This window comes from Apis laboriosa, unplaced genomic scaffold, assembly GCF_014066325.1.
Source record: "Apis laboriosa isolate Shangri-la unplaced genomic scaffold, ASM1406632v1 scaffold13_cov153, whole genome shotgun sequence".
Taxonomy (NCBI): Eukaryota; Metazoa; Arthropoda; class Insecta; order Hymenoptera; family Apidae; genus Apis; species Apis laboriosa.
In genome coordinates, this window is record NW_025221370.1 from 1,015,014 (window position 1) to 1,034,975 (window position 19,962).

General features: G+C 40.4%; 1 protein-coding gene across 5 annotated transcripts in view; it reads left to right on the top strand.

Moving 5' to 3' along the window:
- The window catches only part of LOC122720915 (alkaline phosphatase-like), a 183,390-nt gene extending 171,834 nt beyond the window's left edge, over positions 1–11,556 (top strand). For 3 of the 5 annotated variants that reach the window (XM_043948002.1, XM_043948004.1, XM_043948005.1), the window contains 2 exons: positions 2,210–2,331; positions 7,624–11,556. In XM_043948002.1, the coding sequence (XP_043803937.1) occupies positions 2,210–2,331; positions 7,624–8,004 (503 nt within the window). In that variant the 3' untranslated portion in view covers positions 8,005–11,556. The remainder of the gene's footprint in view (positions 1–2,209; positions 2,332–7,623) is intronic. The other 2 variants (XM_043948003.1, XM_043948006.1) reach the window with 2 other exon arrangements.
- The last annotated feature ends 8,406 nt before the right edge of the window (positions 11,557–19,962 follow it).

A 19,962-nucleotide genomic window follows, 5' to 3' on the forward strand; every position in this document is an offset into this window, starting at 1 on the left:
ATAACCCGCCCGCGCGAGTAAACGGACTAATTGCGTATAATTAAATAACGGCCACGGTTGAAACTAACCACGGACCATTTAGTCCGTAGGAGAGAGGATTGGCGGGGATATAAAGAATAATTCAGACCGAGCGGTTTTTCAACGTTCCATCCGCTTAGAATGAATTTCTTTCGAACAATCGGTGTTATTATTTGAAGTAACGATTAATAAATAACGCGAACGTGTTATAAAAATCACGCTACTCGCTTCAATTTTCCAACTTTTCGCTTTTCCAACCCCCTTCTTCTCCAACTCCAACCATAAAGAAACACAATATTTAAATAAACTTTAAGACCTTAAGACTAGCGCTTCGATTCAACGCTATTTTAAATTGAAATTTCGCCAATCGCCGACGATTAATTATTATTACGGAGTTATTATGAGAGAGAGAAATGAAACCGTCAGGTAAACGAGGTTTGTTGAAGGTATACGTACAGAAAACGCTTTAACTTTGTCGAGGTCTTTAACTCTTTGATCGATGTTTTTTTCTACGACGATTATAACACCGTGGCTGAAACTCGAGAACAATTTCGGTCCGGCATTGTAAGCACGAAATTCTATGAAGTAAGCGCACGATCAAACATCCGAAACATTCCCAGTCGCAATTTCACAAAGCAAGATTCTGCGAATACTTGGAGGCCGGCCGGCCGGCCGGCCCGCTTTCCTCGCCGCGTAACAGCTTTTAATCGCAATTTCTTATTGAAAAATCGTCCAAGTAAAAATTATTCGAGCGAGTATATTCGTAAATATACGGAGGAGAGGGAGCGAATCGATGAAAGATATACACAGAACGAAGCGATGGAACAAAGGGTTGGAGAAAGGGGGTGGCGCAAAGGAGGGTGAAGAGAAGCGAAGAACGCCGACAGCGGAACAACGCTTCGTGGCGCTCGGCTCGAAAGCGGATGTTAAAACATTCCGAACGCATTCCCGGCGTCGAATCCTCTTAAACACGATCCCGGCATCAAACACTTTAATTATTGGACGATGCGAACCGCGGTGCAACGATGAAAAGAATTCCATCGCGAATTCCGCGGACGCGATCGAGCGCTGAATCAAGGGAGGGAGGGAGGGAGGGAGAAACTTAGCCGCTGTGAAACGTTAATTGTCGGAATGAACCGAGGCGCTCGTTTCATGAATAAGTGGTTGTCTAACTGCGGACAAAAGAGAGAAGGGAATCGGGAGGGAAAGAGACGCGGAGGATCTGGAAGAATAGGCTCCAGGACATAGCCGGTGGTGAATATGTTTTATTCAAAACCGTTCTCCCTCGTCCTCTTTCTGCTACTCTGCGCAAGAATTCAAGGGGGAAAAAAAAAAAAGAAAAAAGAAAAAAGGAAAAGGAAGAGATGGGAAATAGAGATCGCGCCACTGCCATTTCACGCTACCTGTCGTTTAACCGTCGTTTAACAATGTATAATTTGATCGTTTATTTACCATGGAAATGCAGTATTCGTATTAAATACCATTGCTGTTTCCCTTTTAGAGGATCCTCTGAATAAGCAAGCTCGGCTGCATGCATACAAGGCATGCATACCGGAATTATAAACGCCGAGTTTAGCCGGGTAATGCTACTTGGCGAGATGGGAACAAATTGCCAGTGTATTTATATACAAATTTTATCACCTCGAATTCGTTTGTTACTCGTTAATGTTGCACCATCCCTATCCGATCGCGAAAGTTTGGCCTGGTTTCGAGCTTCGAGCAAAGATTTTTCCAATTTTACGAATCCGAAAAACTATTACGAACGCAATGAAATAACGTAATAATTGGATGCAATTATTCCTATATTATTAAATCGAACAAAAAAGCGCACGAATTTCAACGATCACGAGTTTCCTCGATGCCACGCTCATCATTCGTGAAACTAAAATTCCACCTTATCCATCACTCGAGTAAACAAGATCGTTAAAACGAGATCCACGACCCCTTTTTTCCCCTCCCGAATAAAAAGCTCGGGATATCCCATTGTTCTCGGCCACCCTTAGCCACGCTAATTCCCATTTTCCAGAAAAATAACGATCATCCCCTAACGATGAACCCCAGAATTCCCTTTTCAAAATCGTACGCGTACGTTGCACAGCACAACGTATACAATCGTAATATACTTGTGATTGATGAGCCGATCGCGTGCCCCCCTTCCCCCCTCCCCTCCCCCCTTTTTTTTTTGCTTCAGGTTCTGACAGCAAGATGTCCGATGTTGATGGACAACCGTATACAACGTTATTGTACAGCAACGGACCCGGATACACGCAGCCAAGGAATATTTTACGAGAGGCTGGCAAGGATTCCATTCAGGTAAAAGAAAAAAAAAAAAAAAAAAAAGAAAAGAAAAAAAAAAGAAAAAAAGAAAAGAAAAAAAAAAACGGGACAAGCCTCATATTCTCGCGTATAGCAAGATATACGCGGCCATGTTTATTGGATCGGAAAATGATCGGGGTGAAATATCGGGGGCACGTTTAAAAATCCATCACGCTTTGTCGAGGGGTTCATTCGCGAAATATTCGATGGAACTCTTTCTCTTATACTTCATATATTCCATCCTCGATCCTCTCCAACCACCCTCTCTCCTTCACACCCTCCCTCTTGACTCGCGTTTTCGTTTCGAGATCATCGCTCGCTCTTCCGACCTGATAACTTTTAATCCGACCGCGAGTCACTGATCTTTTTCTGATTCAAATACGCTTGAAAATATGGTCGGCACAGGAGGGGGGATATTGTATCTCCACTCTTTTCTTCTCCGGAATTTCGTAATTTCGAGCGTGGAAAGACATTTTCGAAAGATGATTTCGTGTCGAAAAGCAATATCAAGCAATTTTTATTTACCGATTATGAAATGAATATTAGAAACAAATTCGTTGAAATAGAATCTCGTAGTCGATATTTATATAATATATATATATATATATATAGCGAGATGTAAAGTGTAATTTTTTTTTTAAGACGTTGTTACTGTCGGTAGTGAATCAATTAAACGAGTTCGATTTGAAAAAAAATTCCATTTCAACGTGATATTAAATCGCGTATCCCCTCCGATATAAGTGTATCGTTCAATTTTTTTTTCAAACGCGTTACGCCGTTGAGCCAAGTTCGCAACGAAACACAAAGAGACTGGAAATATTAAAAATCGCGCAAACGGCCAGCATCCAGGCCCATTCTTTTCCCCGTGTTCGTTCTCACTCGATCAATGGAATTTTTCTCAACGTATCGTAATATTAGTAATCGCGTTCGAAAGGGTGGATTGATCGTGGAAAGAAATTTCGCCCGGTTGTGTGTTAATTAATGTGGGAACCGTTCTCCCGCAATGGAATTCTCTGCGTTTCTCTTTTCCCGTTTCTGGCCAAACAGAGAGAGAGAGAGAGAGAGAGAGGGAAACTTCTGATAAAATAAATGGTAACCTAGTTTCGGAAAAATAAAGCGCGTTTTCATAAGACTTATGCAAAAGAGGAGGAAGAGAAATTGGAACGAGGGGGGGAGAAACGAATGGAACAATAAGAGTTTCGCGTTCATAAAGTGACCGTTCTCTTTGCGATACATACGATCATAAATGCGATTCTTCGCCATTTTTCACGTTGCATCCACGAAAATTTTCATCGATTCGAAACGTAACAGACTGTTTTCGGTGAGTCCTCTGCTTTCTTTCGCGCGAGAATCGAGAAATGATCGCGAACGAGGTAAGCAATAATCGTTGACACCGCGTCTCGAAATTTGTAACACGTGAACTTGTGAACTTTCTTCCCTTGCCTCGGGATAGAAAATCGATATTTACGAGTCTTCTTGAGGCTTCTATGATGTGCATGTACATCGTATAAAATGATTGGAAAATTGTTCGATCGAATAACTTTCCCCTGAATTGGTTATGATATCCTTGAAACACTCGTAACAATGTTGTACAAGTTTTTTTTTTTTTTTTTTTTTTTGATTCAATAAAAATATTCTTTTCACAGTGAGATTATATTATTTTTAATAATTCAAGAGCGGCGTTTTACATTTTATTTAAAAGTTTGAAAATATTTTACCAGCGTTCTGGTTCGATACTGAATTAAATTTCGCTTGTTTTACAACGATTTTATCGACGCGACATTATTTCATGGAAATCGGAACGTTATCAAAGTAAACTTATTCTACAAACGACTATTCTAAACAAATTTTTTTTTAATCAAATTGTTCACCCTCTTCAATTCTTTATTCTTGTATTGTATTCGTTTCTCGAGAAGAATGTAATACTTTTTTAAATTCTGTGATTTGTATATTTCTCGTATTTTCACTCTTTTTCTCGCATCCGTCCCTCGAACGGACACAATTCTTCCAAAAAACAATTCGATTCTACAAAAAAAATCACACGATTCTCTTAAACTCTTGGCCAAATCAAATCGTTTCGAACAAAACTCCTTTAAAACTCGTTTTAAATGATAACGTTCGATCGATCGGATTAATCAATTGGCTAATTTCGTCCATTCTTTATCCAGCGCAGAGACACTGTTCCTGTATCATCTTCGAGATTCTCGAGAACACGTCGCCTCGAGAACGGTTCGACTCTATGATGAATGACGATTGCACTGCTCCGCGATATTTAAGCTTCCCTCCCTTGTGGATAATAATTCGAGCAGATATCGTAACGGGGTAGATTTCGGTCACAATCGTGGAAGGGATCGTAAGAGAACTACTTCTCCCCTGGGATTGCCACCCGCTTTCCCTTCGATTTTACCGCTTCACGACGGACTTTTTAACCTTTCCCTCTGACCCTCGCCACGGTGCAATTGTAACTGGCTCGTTTGTATAATTTATCCAAGAGAAATTCTTTTTTTTTTTTTTTTTTTAGTTCGTATTAAGAAACTGAAGCGTTCATTTATTATTCATTTCACTGGAATTTCACGTTACTGGAAGAAGAGTTTTAGTTAGTTTCCTCGACGAGGGATGATTTTTAATACAGGCTTGTTAGTAATTTTGTTGACTTACTGGAGAAGAAATAAGAAATGTAATATTTTCATCTTTTTCTTTTTTACTGCATTTTTTGCGCGTGTCTGAACATTTCGTTCGTTTAATTACATGAATAATTCGTTTCCTTCAAATTGGAGGCGGAAAATGGGATGAAGTTGCATAAAAATGGAGAGAGACATTTTTCGTGCCGACCTTTATTTCGAGATAAATCGATGTTGGAAATTCCGACGAGTGTATTCGCGATAACCCGTGATCCGCGATGCTCGTTCCTGTGTTCGAAATTATCACGTTCGTTGGAGAAAGATGAATGTCAAAATAGAAAATTTTCCTTGGTTAAACGCGGAAATAACTGGTAAAGCTATTTCAATACTTTTATCAATAATTCTATTAATTCTACGCGTAGACGTCGTAATGAAATATAACTTCGTTATCGATTCATTCGATAAATGAAGCTTCGTAGGAAAAGAAGAATTCCACTTCTACTTTTTGACTCGCGCTTTTTCTCTTGTACCAACACTTTGAAAAGAATGCTAGTATAATTTTTTTTTTCACTTCTTTTCAATAGAATAGAGACACGTGTATGAAAAATTGAACATCGTGGCATAAAATTAAATTATACAAAAAAAAAAAAAAAGAGAGACATTCCATTTTAAAAGTATAAAAAAAATTTTCGGCTTTTCCGTAAAATAAAATGGCCACAGATTCCAATGAACTCAGCTAAGCCACAGTAATGGAATTTTTTACAAGATATATGTATACGTGCTCATATGTGAGAGAAATGGATTTTACTTTTTTCGTATCTTCGAAATAAAGAATAAATGTTTTACAGTCGATCGAATTAATAAATTTCAACAAGTACAATCGTCGAAAAATTTAATATTGTGAGATACGATATTTGTCGATTGGTAAAAATAACGAATAATTCCATAATATTAAATCGCACGACTTTGTCCTACATTTTACAGATGTAGGTAATCCTAGCGAAGCGTACGTTTAATTAAATGCTCGTATTTGATTAGTGTGTGTACTTATTGGTAAATTCGGTTCACGAAGCGCTAAACGCTTTGGATTTACCTGTTTGTACGGCTATTCGTTACACGTAATTGATTCCCGATAAATAATCTAACCAATTAGGTAATGCTAATTTCTAATTCAACCCGAAATCGAGCCGAACTTTCAAAGCGAATAATAAAACGTAAAAGAAGAAACGTAGAAACTTTTTATCGCCGTGCATTACTTTTAAAATCGAGTAACAGGATTTCAGATCTGATGGATTCAATGGAAGTGGATTCAATTGATCGAGAACTGGTCGAATAAAATAAATAATAAAATCGGTATTCTTATCGCGTTATACGCGTGACACTTTTAGTCCATAAGCCGAAAGTTCGTGTATTCCATCGTTGCCAAATTCATAGTTCTTCTATCTTGTAATTCTTGGCTCATCGGTTGGCGACCGATTCGAGCCAATGACACGGATAATAAAGCGAAGCTGTTGCACGGAAAATCGTTTGAGTTACTGGAGCGAAAATAGGTCGTGGAATTCGACTTCCTTCGATTCCTCCCTCGCGAGGAAACGCGGAACGCTGAAAAATTTCGGGAAAGTTCCTGCTGTTAAAAGTTGTAAACGAGAGAACGTTTCGTATCCGAAATAGCTCTACCAGTGTCTCGATACTTTTAACGATATTTTATTGGGTGATCCCTCGTAATACAGCGATTAAAAAATAAACCATACCGAATGTCTCGAGTATCAAGTGTATACGAAGTCCTGATATTTTTAACGAAACGCGTGTGAAATAGACCGTTCAATCCTCGAAGACAGAGGATTCTAGATCATTTTTACATCCCTCTGTCCATCCAAGCTTAAAGGGAAAGAACACGGAACGTTAATCCGCGCGGTCGAATTGCCCCTCCCTTCTACCCCCTCATGCATTCGCGCACACTCGATCGGAGAGTTGGAAAAGTTCGAAGCTTGGCGAGACGCGTAAATAGCGTTCCCTCGAACGGCCGCGGATTGGGATCGAAGCTCGGGGAAGAGGAGCGGAGGATGCATCTTTTCCCCCCAACTTGGAAAAGTTTGGCGCGTGTCGATTTCAATTCTCAACGAGGCGTAACGGGCCTTCGGGCTCGATGAAACTTTCAACGCGACGAGCTCCAGCCGGCTGCCGCTCGTCGTTTCCTAAGAGGGGGGCGAAAGATTTTCAACAGCGATGCTTCGCGCTCCGTTCCGTGATCTTCACGTCCCTTTTCGTCCCGATCGCGGGGGTTGGACGCGTTGAAGGGGTCCGTCGACCGTTTCCAACCAAAGTGCCATCTCGCCGACCAACTTTTCCTTCCTCCCCTCCCTCGTCTTGCTTTCATCTTCTCTCTCGCCGCTCCAGAGGATCGTAAACAGGGCGGAACCGCGCAAGGCGGGACGAATCAAAGGAGGCGAATCTCCTCGAGCGTGGAACGCGTCGCGATGATGTTCATCGGCGAGGAGAGGAGTCGGTTCATAATTGCAAAGAGGATCGAATTTGCTTTGGAAATTTTATCCCCTCCCCTCCTTCCGCGATCCTTCCCCTCGACTTGGGTTAGGAGGCTTCCCTCGATTCCCTTCGCCTCGATTTCTATGACGATTTTATGCATGCGTGTTCGTTTTGCTTGTTACAGACTGCGGGAGTTCCCCGCGCATGGGCGACGCACGGCGGCGAGGACGTGCCAGTGTTCGCGATCGGGCCCCTGGCCAACGTCTTGTTCTCCGGTAGCGTCGACCAGAGCTACATACCCCATGCGATCTCGTACGCCTCCTGCCTGGGCCACCACGCGAGCCGCTGCTCCCGAGACCCGACATCGAGCAACGACACAATCAGCGTCCCGATAAGCTGTCCCTCGGCGGAGCCGAACAGCGCCGCGATATCCAGCGACGTGATGAACGACCAGGCCAGAAATCCACCCACCAAATCCGCCGCGTCTCTCCTCACGCCGGCCACTGTTCTGCTACCCCTTGTCCTTGCCGTTCTACCCTCCCCCTCGCTCCAGGGGACGAGTTAATGCCCGTCAGACCCTCTTCCGGTGAATAGTTCCAACCTACATTCCTCCTCCTCTCTCTCCCTCCCTCTCTCTCTCTCTCTCTCCCTTTAATCCGTTCGAGGACGAGACAACAGGTGATCCAACGACTTCGTTATTCGGGATTAACAGTATCGACGAGGGCGAGCAGAGAGATTCGAGGGAACGTGGAGACTCAGAGTCGAGTCGTCCGGACGAGGAGTAATAAATCGAAGCCCCGTTAAAATTCTTCGCCCCTTGGCGGAAGCAGAACGAGAGGTGTACAAAACGAGGTGAATAAGGTGGCTTCCTGCACAGGATATATACCACGAATTCGAATTTCCGTGATCCGCACGCGTGTGAATAATTGATCGGCTCCCCCGATATCCGCTCCCTCCTTCTCTCCCGATCGAGAGTATTCTCCCCCTGGAACCTGTTTAAACCTGTAAAATCCGGGGATTGTATACGTACGGATTAATGTACGACGAGGGGGAGGCGTCGCCTTGAACGGTGGTTTAATCCCTTATTAACGGTGCAGAAACGGAGAGAGAGGGAGAGAGAAAGAGACGTTGTTCGATTGACCGAGAGAGAGAGAGAGAGAGAGAGAGAGATGGATATCGGATGTTGGGGGGATGGAAAGGACGAAGCGAAGTAATTTGCTAGTGGAGCGTCGAAAAAGTTCGTTCGCGGAATCTATGGAGTCCACCCATTTGGATTCCATGAAGAGAGAGAGAAAGAGAGAGAGTTAATGACGGTTCTTGCCTAATTTCGCGAAGAATTTTAGGCGCAAGAGGGTGGAAAGCGGTTGACGAGGGACAATTTGCGACGATAATGACTGTCCCAAGGCGGCTCGGTGAACTTTTACCGACTTTCAAAGCTTTAGCAGAATCTAAATGGGGTTTACAAGTGCTACGTGACGGGGATACTCGATCCGGGACCCACCAACGATTATCCGATAGACTCGACCTCGGTTCGATTCGAGGGAGGGAGAGTGGAAAGAATCGTGCCAGCCGTTCCCCTCTTTCGAAATTTGTAAAAAATTTGTAATTTCGTTGTTGTTTGGATAAGTTTGAAACGCGGGAAGGGATCTATTCGAAAAGTGGTGGAAATTATGGTAACCTCGATTCGTTCCTTTCGAACATCGAATTTACGACGATTATAATTTAAACAACGACGAAGAATGGCTTCGAAAACGGATGTTTCCGTAGGGAAATAAATTCTTTCATTATTTTTTCATTTCTTTTTTTTGTTTTCTAATTTCAATTCGTCCCATCGAAAAACGGAATATCCATCTCCATTTACGTTTTCGTGGCAGTTTGCTCGAGAACGAATCGATTGTAAATTTGTATGATAAAAATAAAAGTATTTGATCGGCAACGTTATATATCCACGTGATATATAATTCCATCGAATATATATCGCCTATCGAGATTATTCTTGTATTACCACGTAAGCCCGTTCGTTCGTTTCCATTTCATCGAAACTGTGTTGCGTTTAATCGTGAAACTTGAGGTACGTTTTAACATGCTTAATCAACCGGGTCTCGTTTGACTTTTCGAAATAAATTTCGACCGCGAATTAGCGTATTATATTAACGGATGAATTACGCTGGAATAGAGTGCAAATAACGTGAGAACCGTTATATGATTCATTTTCATTAGCATTCGAAGGGGAATTTTGAGATTCGAAAACGAGCGAGAATCGGGGCAGGGCTCTTAAGAAAAATCAGCGTTTAATTCAAATTTATGATAATTGGGTCTGTCGATATCGAGTTTAATAGCGATCCCTCAAACCCCTAGGAATTTTCAAGGAAACATCTGGATTTTCTTTTATTTTTTTTTTTTTTTTCCTTTCTTCCTATCCTCGAGAAGGATGGAATGTCGATCAAAGTAGTGATTAGAAGGATCGCGATAAAAGTGGGGATCAAGGGAGTCCTGGTAAAGATTCCCGATCGATCAGAGGTGACACAAACGACCTTTTTACGAGCGACGAAATCAGATTCACTTTGATCCTGGATTACTATCCGCATTGAAAAGGAGATTCTCGAGGCGTTCGAGGAGCATCTTGATTTCGAGATCGTTCGACCCTTTTTTTTTTAAAATTGCCTTTGTCGATAATTCTCGCGCTTATTCCTCTTCAATAACCTATCGTTTAAGCTGTAAAATTAAAAAAAAAAAAAGAGAAAGAAAAAAGAACCGACTAATTACGTTTGTATCGTTTCAACACGATCATTTACGACACGTGAGAAGAAAATTTACACCCGGATACAATGTATCCGTTACGAAATAAAACCGATAGATGGAATGGGGAAATTTTTCGAAATACCATCATCGTGTTTCTGCCTTACGGAATCGTCCCGTTGAAAATTTTAAAGCGGGGAATTTGATATCGTTTTCGCGCGTGCTCATCGGAACGTTCCAATTTCAGCCACGTTGCCGATATCGTGCTGCCAATTCGTCCATTTCACGTATTCGAAAAAATTTAATTTTCCAAGAAATTAAATTGGCCCCAATTTCTGGTTTATATAAATAAAATCAGAAACATATCGCTATATCGATTTAGTAATGGAACAGTAGCCTGTCAAGGATTAATTCGCAAGAAATATATATATATATGTATTTATCGTTATTTTTTTAGCCTTCGACTGTTACGCCGTTTTAGCAGGATCTTTATAAATTGCGCGAAGGTTATTTTCGCTTGTGTACATTTCACGAGTATCGCGACGAGAAGAGTATTGCTCGCGGAACTAATCAATTTTCGATTAGCAAACACTGGGATCGGAGTAAAAAGTTGATTCGATATTTCTTGTTGCTCTGTGTACAACGTATTTTTCCGTGCACAGCATGCTCTGTGAAAACGGTACGAGATAATCGATGCTACAATTTTCTCATGGATTATCTCTGTTGCCGATGCGATCGTTATGATCGCTCGAGATTAAAATGGCCAATCGGAATCTTCTTGTTGTCGAATTTAATTTCTTTTTAACAGGGATAACGTACATTTTTCGTCTTTTAAACACATCGAAACGAGATTTGGGAATAAAAGTTTGGAAAGTCGGATATCAATCTATCGTTAAATTGTTCTTTCTTCTCGGATCGTTACCGTGAAACGGAGTTAAATTTGTCCGGAAAAAAAAAAAACTGCGACAGATTTTGCAGAAACGTCAAATGGCAAGATTTATGCGCAGCTGGGAGGGAGGACAATGATCAAACAATAGACAGGGCAATTCGAGGCAAAACAAACTTAGTTGTGAAGTTTTAAGAAAGATTTCGCTTCGAGTTAACAATTGAGGAGGGGGGAAAAAAAAAAAAAGGAAAGAAAAGAAAAGAAAAGAGACATTGGTGGAGGTTAACTATAGAGTTTGAAAAACGATCGTTTCAGTTTTTTATCGAACTTTAAAAGACGGAAAACTGCTTGAACCGTCCTTTCCTTTGATGTTCTTTTAAAAATCGCTTCTTTTTACGTTTCTAATCGTCTTTTTCGTCTCGTTTACAATAAATATAATTGTTATTCTAATCAACGAACCGTCCAAATTCGTTTCAGTTTTATGATAATATCGGAAAGTTTCTGTTTGTATCTTATTTAACGGATAAAAGTTAAAGGAAAAGATGTAAAGGCGTTTAATTTTTTCTTTTACAATTTGAATGTTTTATGATTATTTATATAGATTTTTAATGCGATAAATTACGAATTTATATTTCGCCTCTGAAAAAGAATATTGGACGAAGAGGATACTTGTACGTAAAGTAAAATTCAAAAATGTAAAAGTAAAATGGATAATGCAGGATTTTTCCTGGCATGAAATAAGCTTTAGCTTTGAACTGTAAATCCTCGATTGCTTTCTCCCCTTTCTCTAGAATTTTCATTATTATATTCACGTATTACCATGAGAAAACGAAGATGAAAGTAACGTCAAAGTTAGATACGAGAGGTACATCTAACGTTGCATCGAACGTTGAAAAATTAATAATTATCTATCAGTTATTGGCAAAATTTATTGGTTTATTGGTTTCACGTGTACAATTGCAAAATTAAAAAGCCAAATATTATCAATAATCCATTTTCATCCATTCGAATATGGGATGAATTTACGTAATCCATCGAACGCATTCCCAAAATTATTTACTTGAATTCCAACAAATTATATAACTTTGTCGAACCAGAAAACAATGTATTAAAAAATTATTTTAAAGAATCGACTCAACTAGAGCACGTTCAGGAATCGTTTGGAAAAAGCATCGTTTTAATAATTTTTTCGAAAGTATTTCTAGCGACAAAGTATGCTCGACTAGAAGTCGGAATTAATTGATAAAATTGAAGACGGCCTAAATTTTCCTCTGGCACTCGAATCCTCGACCGTCATTCTATGGAAAGATAGCATTTTCAACAAACTTCCGTCGTGGAAATTCCTTATCGATGTATCGAGTCAAAGATGATCTGTAAAGGGATAAAGGGATAATAATTTCAGGGAAGAAAAATCTTCAAGGCGATTTTCGTGACAAAAAAAGTGAGAAAAGAATATACCTCGATGGTTATTGAAATGGAATAACCGAGAAATTTTTGTTGATATTTTGTCTCTTGGATCTTTTCTTTTTCTTTTTATTTTTCTTATTTTTTTGACGTGTCTGGTTTGCACACTTCGTTTACCAGCTTTTCTATAAACATCTTGGACAGGTTCTTTGGGGATCTATCTTCTTTCATAAGCTCTTCTCTTCCTTTTTTGGCTTTTTTGATAAAGATTCAATGTCTCGTCGGTTTCTAAGGTATTAGCCACGTTTAATTAAAGATCAAACATGAAGAAGCGATGTTCAACGAAGATTAACTTCCCCCCTTAAATTGGGACTGAAAGATAAATAATTTTCACATTTCACGAAGAATCCATAGAAAAATTCGCAATGATGGCAATTGTAGCGGAACGATGATACGTGGTAAAGAATTTTCTCGAAAGGAATTACGTGCCCCCTGTCTTTAAAAGCAATCATGCGGAACCAATACGTTGAAACCGAGGAAAAAACCGTCAAAAAATTGTACACCCGATAAAAGCGTATCTTTCACCGCTTAAATGAACCAATCTGTGGTTGGGAAGGGAACGAAATATCCCATTTCTCGAAGAAAATACCGGATTGCAGGATGCAGATACGTCCCAACTTCTTTCCGTTACGATCCATGTTTTACGCTCCCATATTTCCAGCTGATCGTCCATTCTGACGAAGAAAAGATTTTCGAGGGCCAATAAAACTACGCGATAAACGGTACTCATCCGCGTCCCCATTGGAGGACGCTACGTAAATAACAACGTGTAAACAATTTTTGCGATCCGTCGTCGAGGACACAACCCTTAACAAGTTGGTTCCAAAGCAACTCGTAACTTTGACGACTCGAAATTTAATCGGAACGATAATATATAAAAGACAATTTCTATCTTCCCCTATCTTATCCCTTCTCCTCTGATATTAATCTTTTCAAGAATAACGTTTTCTCACATTTCTCGAAGGTGCCCTCGATTCAAGTTGAAATCCCAGCTCGAATCTCCCCCTTCTCGAACCTTTCCCTTTCCTTTCGTATATCGTATATCGATAACAATTCCACCCAGGTCTGAAGCAATCGCCCGAACGCGGATCGGCCCGACTCGAGGATTAATCCGATGGAATAGGGAAAAACTGGAGCGGCTCCTCTCCACGCTAGATTTCGAGCCGCTCGTGATTGAATCGTGCGAGACAGATATATCCTCACCCACCCTACGCGATCTTCCTCTTCCCTCTATCCTTCCTTTATCTCGATCCTCGCGACGTCGTTTGTCGTCATCTCGGTTAAAAATCCGAGAAGAAAAAAAATTAATTTCAAATTGCGCGAGAATCGACGAGCCGCGATTTGCATTTTCGCCGAAAGATGCGACGAATTAATCGAGAATATCGATACGAGAGAAAGAGAGAGAGAGAAAGAGAGAGAGGGGGAGGAGGGATCAAAGAGCAGCTCGAGCAGAAAAAGACGGACGTGCAATATCGTTCGATCTCGATATCTTTCTTTCGGGATCGAAATCATAGCGAGGGTTAATTAACTTCTCGTGGACGTGACTATCGCCGCATCGATCTTCATTACCGACCGGTTCAGCTCAGTGGGATTGGCCCACTTGAACAGTTCGGGGAAATACGGGAATAACGGGTTTTTATGGTATTATTGATCACTCGATAGCTTCAATTTTCACTCGTGTTTAAAATCGAAGTGATTTTAAAACGTAATTAGGGATAATTAAATATCGAGTGCTGGTATCGTTCGATATTCGTCCAACTATCGGAGAATAATATCGGAGACGGGTAGAATTAATAATGAGGGAGGAGTGGTTTGCGGGCGGGAGATGGAAGGAGAGCGTCTCGGAGGATAACTCATTTTTATTAATTTATTATAATTGTTCTCGATTAGCGATATTTCGTTTATTATCGTGTATACGTGTGCGATTGTATGTAACGAGAGCGGTTTGATTTTTAGAGTTGGGTAATGCGTGATTTAGCAGGTGTATGTATATATATATATTATTTACACCTTTTATATTTTCAATTTGCTCACTGACACAACGAAACCGACGAATCCGACGTATGCTCACTATGCTGTTTTCGCGTTTAAGCGTATTAAAAGATATCGATTATTACAGGGTCTCTTGCGAAAATCGTTCAGAAAGAAGAAAACGAAACGACATAATTGTACACATATTATAAGATCGATATTAAACTCTTTTTCATCCATTTCGTTCAATTCAAATCTCGATCGTCGAATCAATTATTAACCGAAATCGTCACGCGATCGATCGAAGCGTAAATCGAAGCAGGCGACAATAATGTTCGAATAAAGATAAAATAAAGACAAAGACAAGGAACGGTTAGAACGATTAGAAGGGCGGAACAGATTAGAAGGGATGGATGGAATCCAAAGTTCAAACCAAAGATTCAAGCGCGATTAGAAAAGCAACTTTATCAATTAAGGACGAGGTTTGAAAATGTCGTTTCGCGTGTGCCGAGGAAATAGTGTCCTCGTTTCCGGCTCGCTTCCCCGACGATACGATTGTTTCGGGTTGTCGAAGCGATCGTTTCAACGAATCCGTACTTTACACGTAGCACTTTATCGAGCGTATTAAACACGCCCATCCATCGTATCGATCGCGATCGAAAAGTAACTATACCAAGAGCGATGCGAAGTGGCGAAGAAGAAATCTCGATTGGTTTTCTCGACGATAACGAGCGAAGAAGGGAAGGGGGAGGGGCGGGGATGACGTTCATTCATACGTGATGTTCATAAATAAAAGGAGCAAGTGGAAGAGAAGGGAACGGATAGGCTTTTAAATGTTGATCACGTTTCATTGAAATTGTCTGTTATAATACGTCACGTTTATCCGATGCGTGCGTGCGAGTATGTTGTGTGCGTGTTGTATACGTGCGTGTAAAGAGATGTAGAATGATTGTCGTCGTGCAAGCCTAGCTTAACGTCTCTCGACGAAACTCGGATCGGCGAGTTTTAATCGCCGTCGATTGTGAAAGCACGATATTTCGTGAGACCAAAATTGCAGCGTAGGGAAACGAGCTCATCGATACTCATATATACGTATAAGGGAGTAAATATATATATATATATAAATATAAATATAAATATATTTCTGTAAATAATGTGGACACGAATTATTACAAATGGGATTTACTATAGATATCTGTATATTATTGTTTCATAAAAAAGAGATTACAGAAATGTGCGCACACGTTTCACATTTATTTCCCTTTGAAATCCTCGTTTCCCTTTCTCAGCTAATCTTGGAGAAGAAGAAATCGATCTCGTTTTGGATCAAGTTCTTAATAAGGTACGTATTAATCGAATAAAAAATTCAATAAAATATCGAAAAATTAGGAGGTGAGGCGGGATTTTGATGTAAATATCGAGGTAAATTACGTTAGTTTTTAATAACACGTGAACGATATTATTGAACGGTATTTGAGGAGGAAGTCGAGTGATCGAGAACGAGTATTCCCGTTCGATACCCGGGTCCCAGAATTTCCCGGATGGTGGGAAACGTTAGCCATTAGGTAAGGGGATCCATCATCCGAGCTTTCACCACCGGCCCCCCGCCGAGAAGGGGGTTCCTCGTGTAATGAAGTGCAACAGGGAAGAGCGTGATTAACTTAACGAGCAAACGTATTATAGGAGAAGCTAAATACCGGTAAATTATATCGGGCGCGGACCCATTATGAACCGGCGTTGCTCGCTGCGCCCGTTTCCAAAACGGTGCATAATTCACCCGACCCACGATATTCCAGCGCGCACTCGTACATCTCTCGTGGTTTTCCACTAATGTACTTTAGCCAAGGCGCGTAGATACCGATCTCTCAAGTTTCCACTGGCGTGGACTACCACCGCCAAAGTGGTACCGGATTCGCGATCTCGTTGAATCGTACACATCGTGCGAGGTTCGTACACTCTCTTCGACAAAGTGATTGAATAATTTAAGGGAAATCGTGGAACGAGTTTGCTTCGTAATCGTGTATAACCGTGCATTCGGGGGAAAACGTTTAATCGGTTAAGAAATGATAAAATTTCGAGACGCTCCTCGAGACGATCCTGGTTTTAACCAGATGGTTAAACGAGGAAGGGGGATCGATTTCGAAGCATCGAGTTATTTATTTCCATCGTGAGCTGTGGGGAGAGAGGATTATCGGGATCGATGGAAGGTAGACTAAACCCTGGATCACATCGCCTCAGGATCATCTCCGAGACTATCCACGGATCTAATATTGTCAAGGGGATAATTTTCCATGAGATAACCTGTAACTTGATGTTTAGCTCGAAAGGATGTGATTCTGACGTAATCGTATTCGACGATACGGAGGACGAAGGGATGGTTCTGTTTTGTGATTTGACAGTTGTTCTGTAATTGGAAAATTAAGATAATTGTTTTATATTGATATGGGAGATTTTGGAGTTGAAAGCTTTCACTTTCAGATGGTTCTACTTTGTGTTTTGACAGTTGTAATTGGAAAATTAATATAATTGTTTTATATTGATAGAGGAGATCTTGAAGTTGAAAGCTTTCGCTTTCAGATGGTTCTACTTTGTGATTTGACAGTTGTTCTGTAATTGGAAAATTAAGATAATTGTTTTATATTGATATGGGAAATCTTGGAGTTGAAAGCTTTCTCTTTCAGATGGTTCTACTTTGTGATTTGACAGTTGTAATTGGAAAATTAATATAATTGTTTTATATTGATATAGGAGATCTTGAAGTTGAAAGCTTTCGCTTTCAGATGGTTCTACTTTGTGATTTGACAGTTGTTCTGTAATTGGAAAATTAAGATAATTGTTTTATATTGATATGGGAAATCTTGGAGTTGAAAGCTTTCTCTTTCAGATGGTTCTACTTTGTGTTTTGACAGTTGTAATTGGAAAATTAACATAATTGTTTTATATTGATATGGGAGATCTTGGAGTTGAAAGCTTTCTCTTTCAGATGGTTCTACTTTATGATTTGACAGTTGTTCTATAATTGGAAAATTAAGATAAGATAATTGTTTTATATTGACATGGAAGATCTTGGAGTTGAAAGCTTTCTCTTTCAGATGGTTCTACTTTGTGATTTGACAGTTGTTTTGTAATTGGAAAATTAAGATATGATAATTGTTTTATATTAACATGGAAGATCTTGGAGTTGAAAGTTTTCACTTTCAGATGGTTCTACTTTGTGATTTGACAGTTGTTCTGTAATTGAAAAATTAAGATAAGATAATTGATATGGGAGATCTTGGAGTTGAGAGTTATCAGAGATGGTCGTATTCTTGATCATTTTCATGGTTCGAGATTTATAATTGGACGAGTATACACGCGTGCTCTTCGCACAGCGTGGGTATAATCGCAATAAGTTCGTTTTAAATTGGCGAAATGAAGCGAGTAAGGAACACCGGTAAGGACCCACTCCAACGTCTTCATGCATGGGTACATAAGCATTCGTACCAACTGACGTCGTGTTCTAATTAAGCTTCTCCGCCTTCCTACAACTTTGGCGCAGGGATTCGGATTGTGCCGGAATCCAATGATCCTAGGAAAATTGTAAATTAAATCTGTGCAGCTTATTTGAATTTTAGAAAGAGAAAGATTAAAAATTTAGATTCGAATCGGCAATTTTTTGTGCGTCAACTTTTCCATCGGTTATTAAATATTCATGACTCTTTAATGCGATCCTCGAAGAAATAAAATTGAAAAAAATATACGAGAGCGAGGAGAAAGGAAGAAGCGAGGGGAATAGCAACGAAGCTGTATTCGCGTAACAGTTCCCCTGGCAATAAAAAATACAACTTCCTGAAAAAAAAAATAAATAAAAATAACAAACGTTTCTCGCCCATATCATAAATTTCACCAACTTGTATAAAAACTCCACTTCAAAATTATCCTCCCCCGCGCAATTTATCTTCGCGCAAAGTAGCCAATTGCGAATTTACTCGTCCTTGTTCTCGTCGCAAACAACGAAATAACAACTGTCTCCCCCCCGAGTCGTACGCGAATCCACAGCTATCCCCTTTCAACCCAGTTTCCCTACCAGTTGGAGCCTACTCCAACTATCCAGCCTGCAAATTCGCTAACTGCTCGGCCTCCATTACTTGCCTTGCCTTGAATCGAGCTTATACACTTTGTCAATTCGTTAATTAGCGAAACGGTGTTCCGAGAAAGACAACGACGGTATTCCATTCACCGGTCCGTTCCATTCGAAATTTGAACACGACGTTCAATGTGGAAGGCGGTTATCCTAATTAAGTCCGCGTGAAGACTTGCCTCGAATAATAATACCCAATGGTAGGAATAACACTAGGGGCTAAATTTACCATAGATTAGGAAACTGTAGAAGGGTTGAGGCACTCGTGTTACTTCTAAACCCTCCCACGAAGGGTTTCGCAAACTTCGTAAACTACTCGTTTCCAAGTTTCCTCCCCGCGCGAGGTGGTTGCCGATGATAAATTCGCGACAGCCGTGGCCAGAAAACCGTGAAATGACGGATCGCTCATGAAGCGCAGGATGACGTGGCGCGTGGTCGTTCGAGCATTTGTTACCATTGGGATTGGATTCTCGGGTTTAACGATTCCAATGGAAAACACGTGTTTCAAAATTGTTGATATCGATGATACCGAATATCGGTGCGAACGGATATAAATTAAAATTCGGTGAAAAGATTCTTTCTTCCGCTTATCGACGAGTTTATTAAACGGTTATAAATTATTATATAATCCGGTTCAAATTCGATGCTTTATAATACGATCGAGCGAGGTAAGTAAGCATAAACGAAGATAATAAATATAATTAACGAAATAATCCGTTAAACCTGGAAAAATGCTCCGTTTATCGAATTTATCTCTGCAACATCGATTATATACGAACAATATTATCGAGAACGCGATAAAATTCTCCCTCGATTTTATTTACGAGAAGTTAAAAGTTCACGCGAAAAATTAAACAGTTTATATAACATTTATTCGTATTTTATTAATATTCCCTTATATACTCTCTCTCTCTCTCTCCCATCCTCCCCGCGAATAAAATCGCGTTCTCGCGAATCGTTTGTCATTCAAAGTTTGCGCGAAACTCAATCAAAGTTTCAGAGCGAAGCGAAATCGTCCTAATTCGTTCTCAGACGGTCTCATCAGTTGGCAATCCGATGCTCGCGCTAGTATCGACGCGACGAGATAAGCCAGACAGACAATCTTCACGAGCCGTGTCGGGGAAGATTATATCTCGGATAAAATCGTTGGATGGCGAAAGAACGAGGGGAGAGAGAGAGAGAGAGAGAGAGAGAGAGAGTTTAAGAACACGGACGGATTATCCACCTGGAAACTTCCCCTTGGAAAGTGATCGAACGAGTTAACTACGCGCCCCAATCGCGGAACAATTATACTTACACGTTTTCACAACCGAGTTCACAAACGTCGGTTGATTTAGAATTTC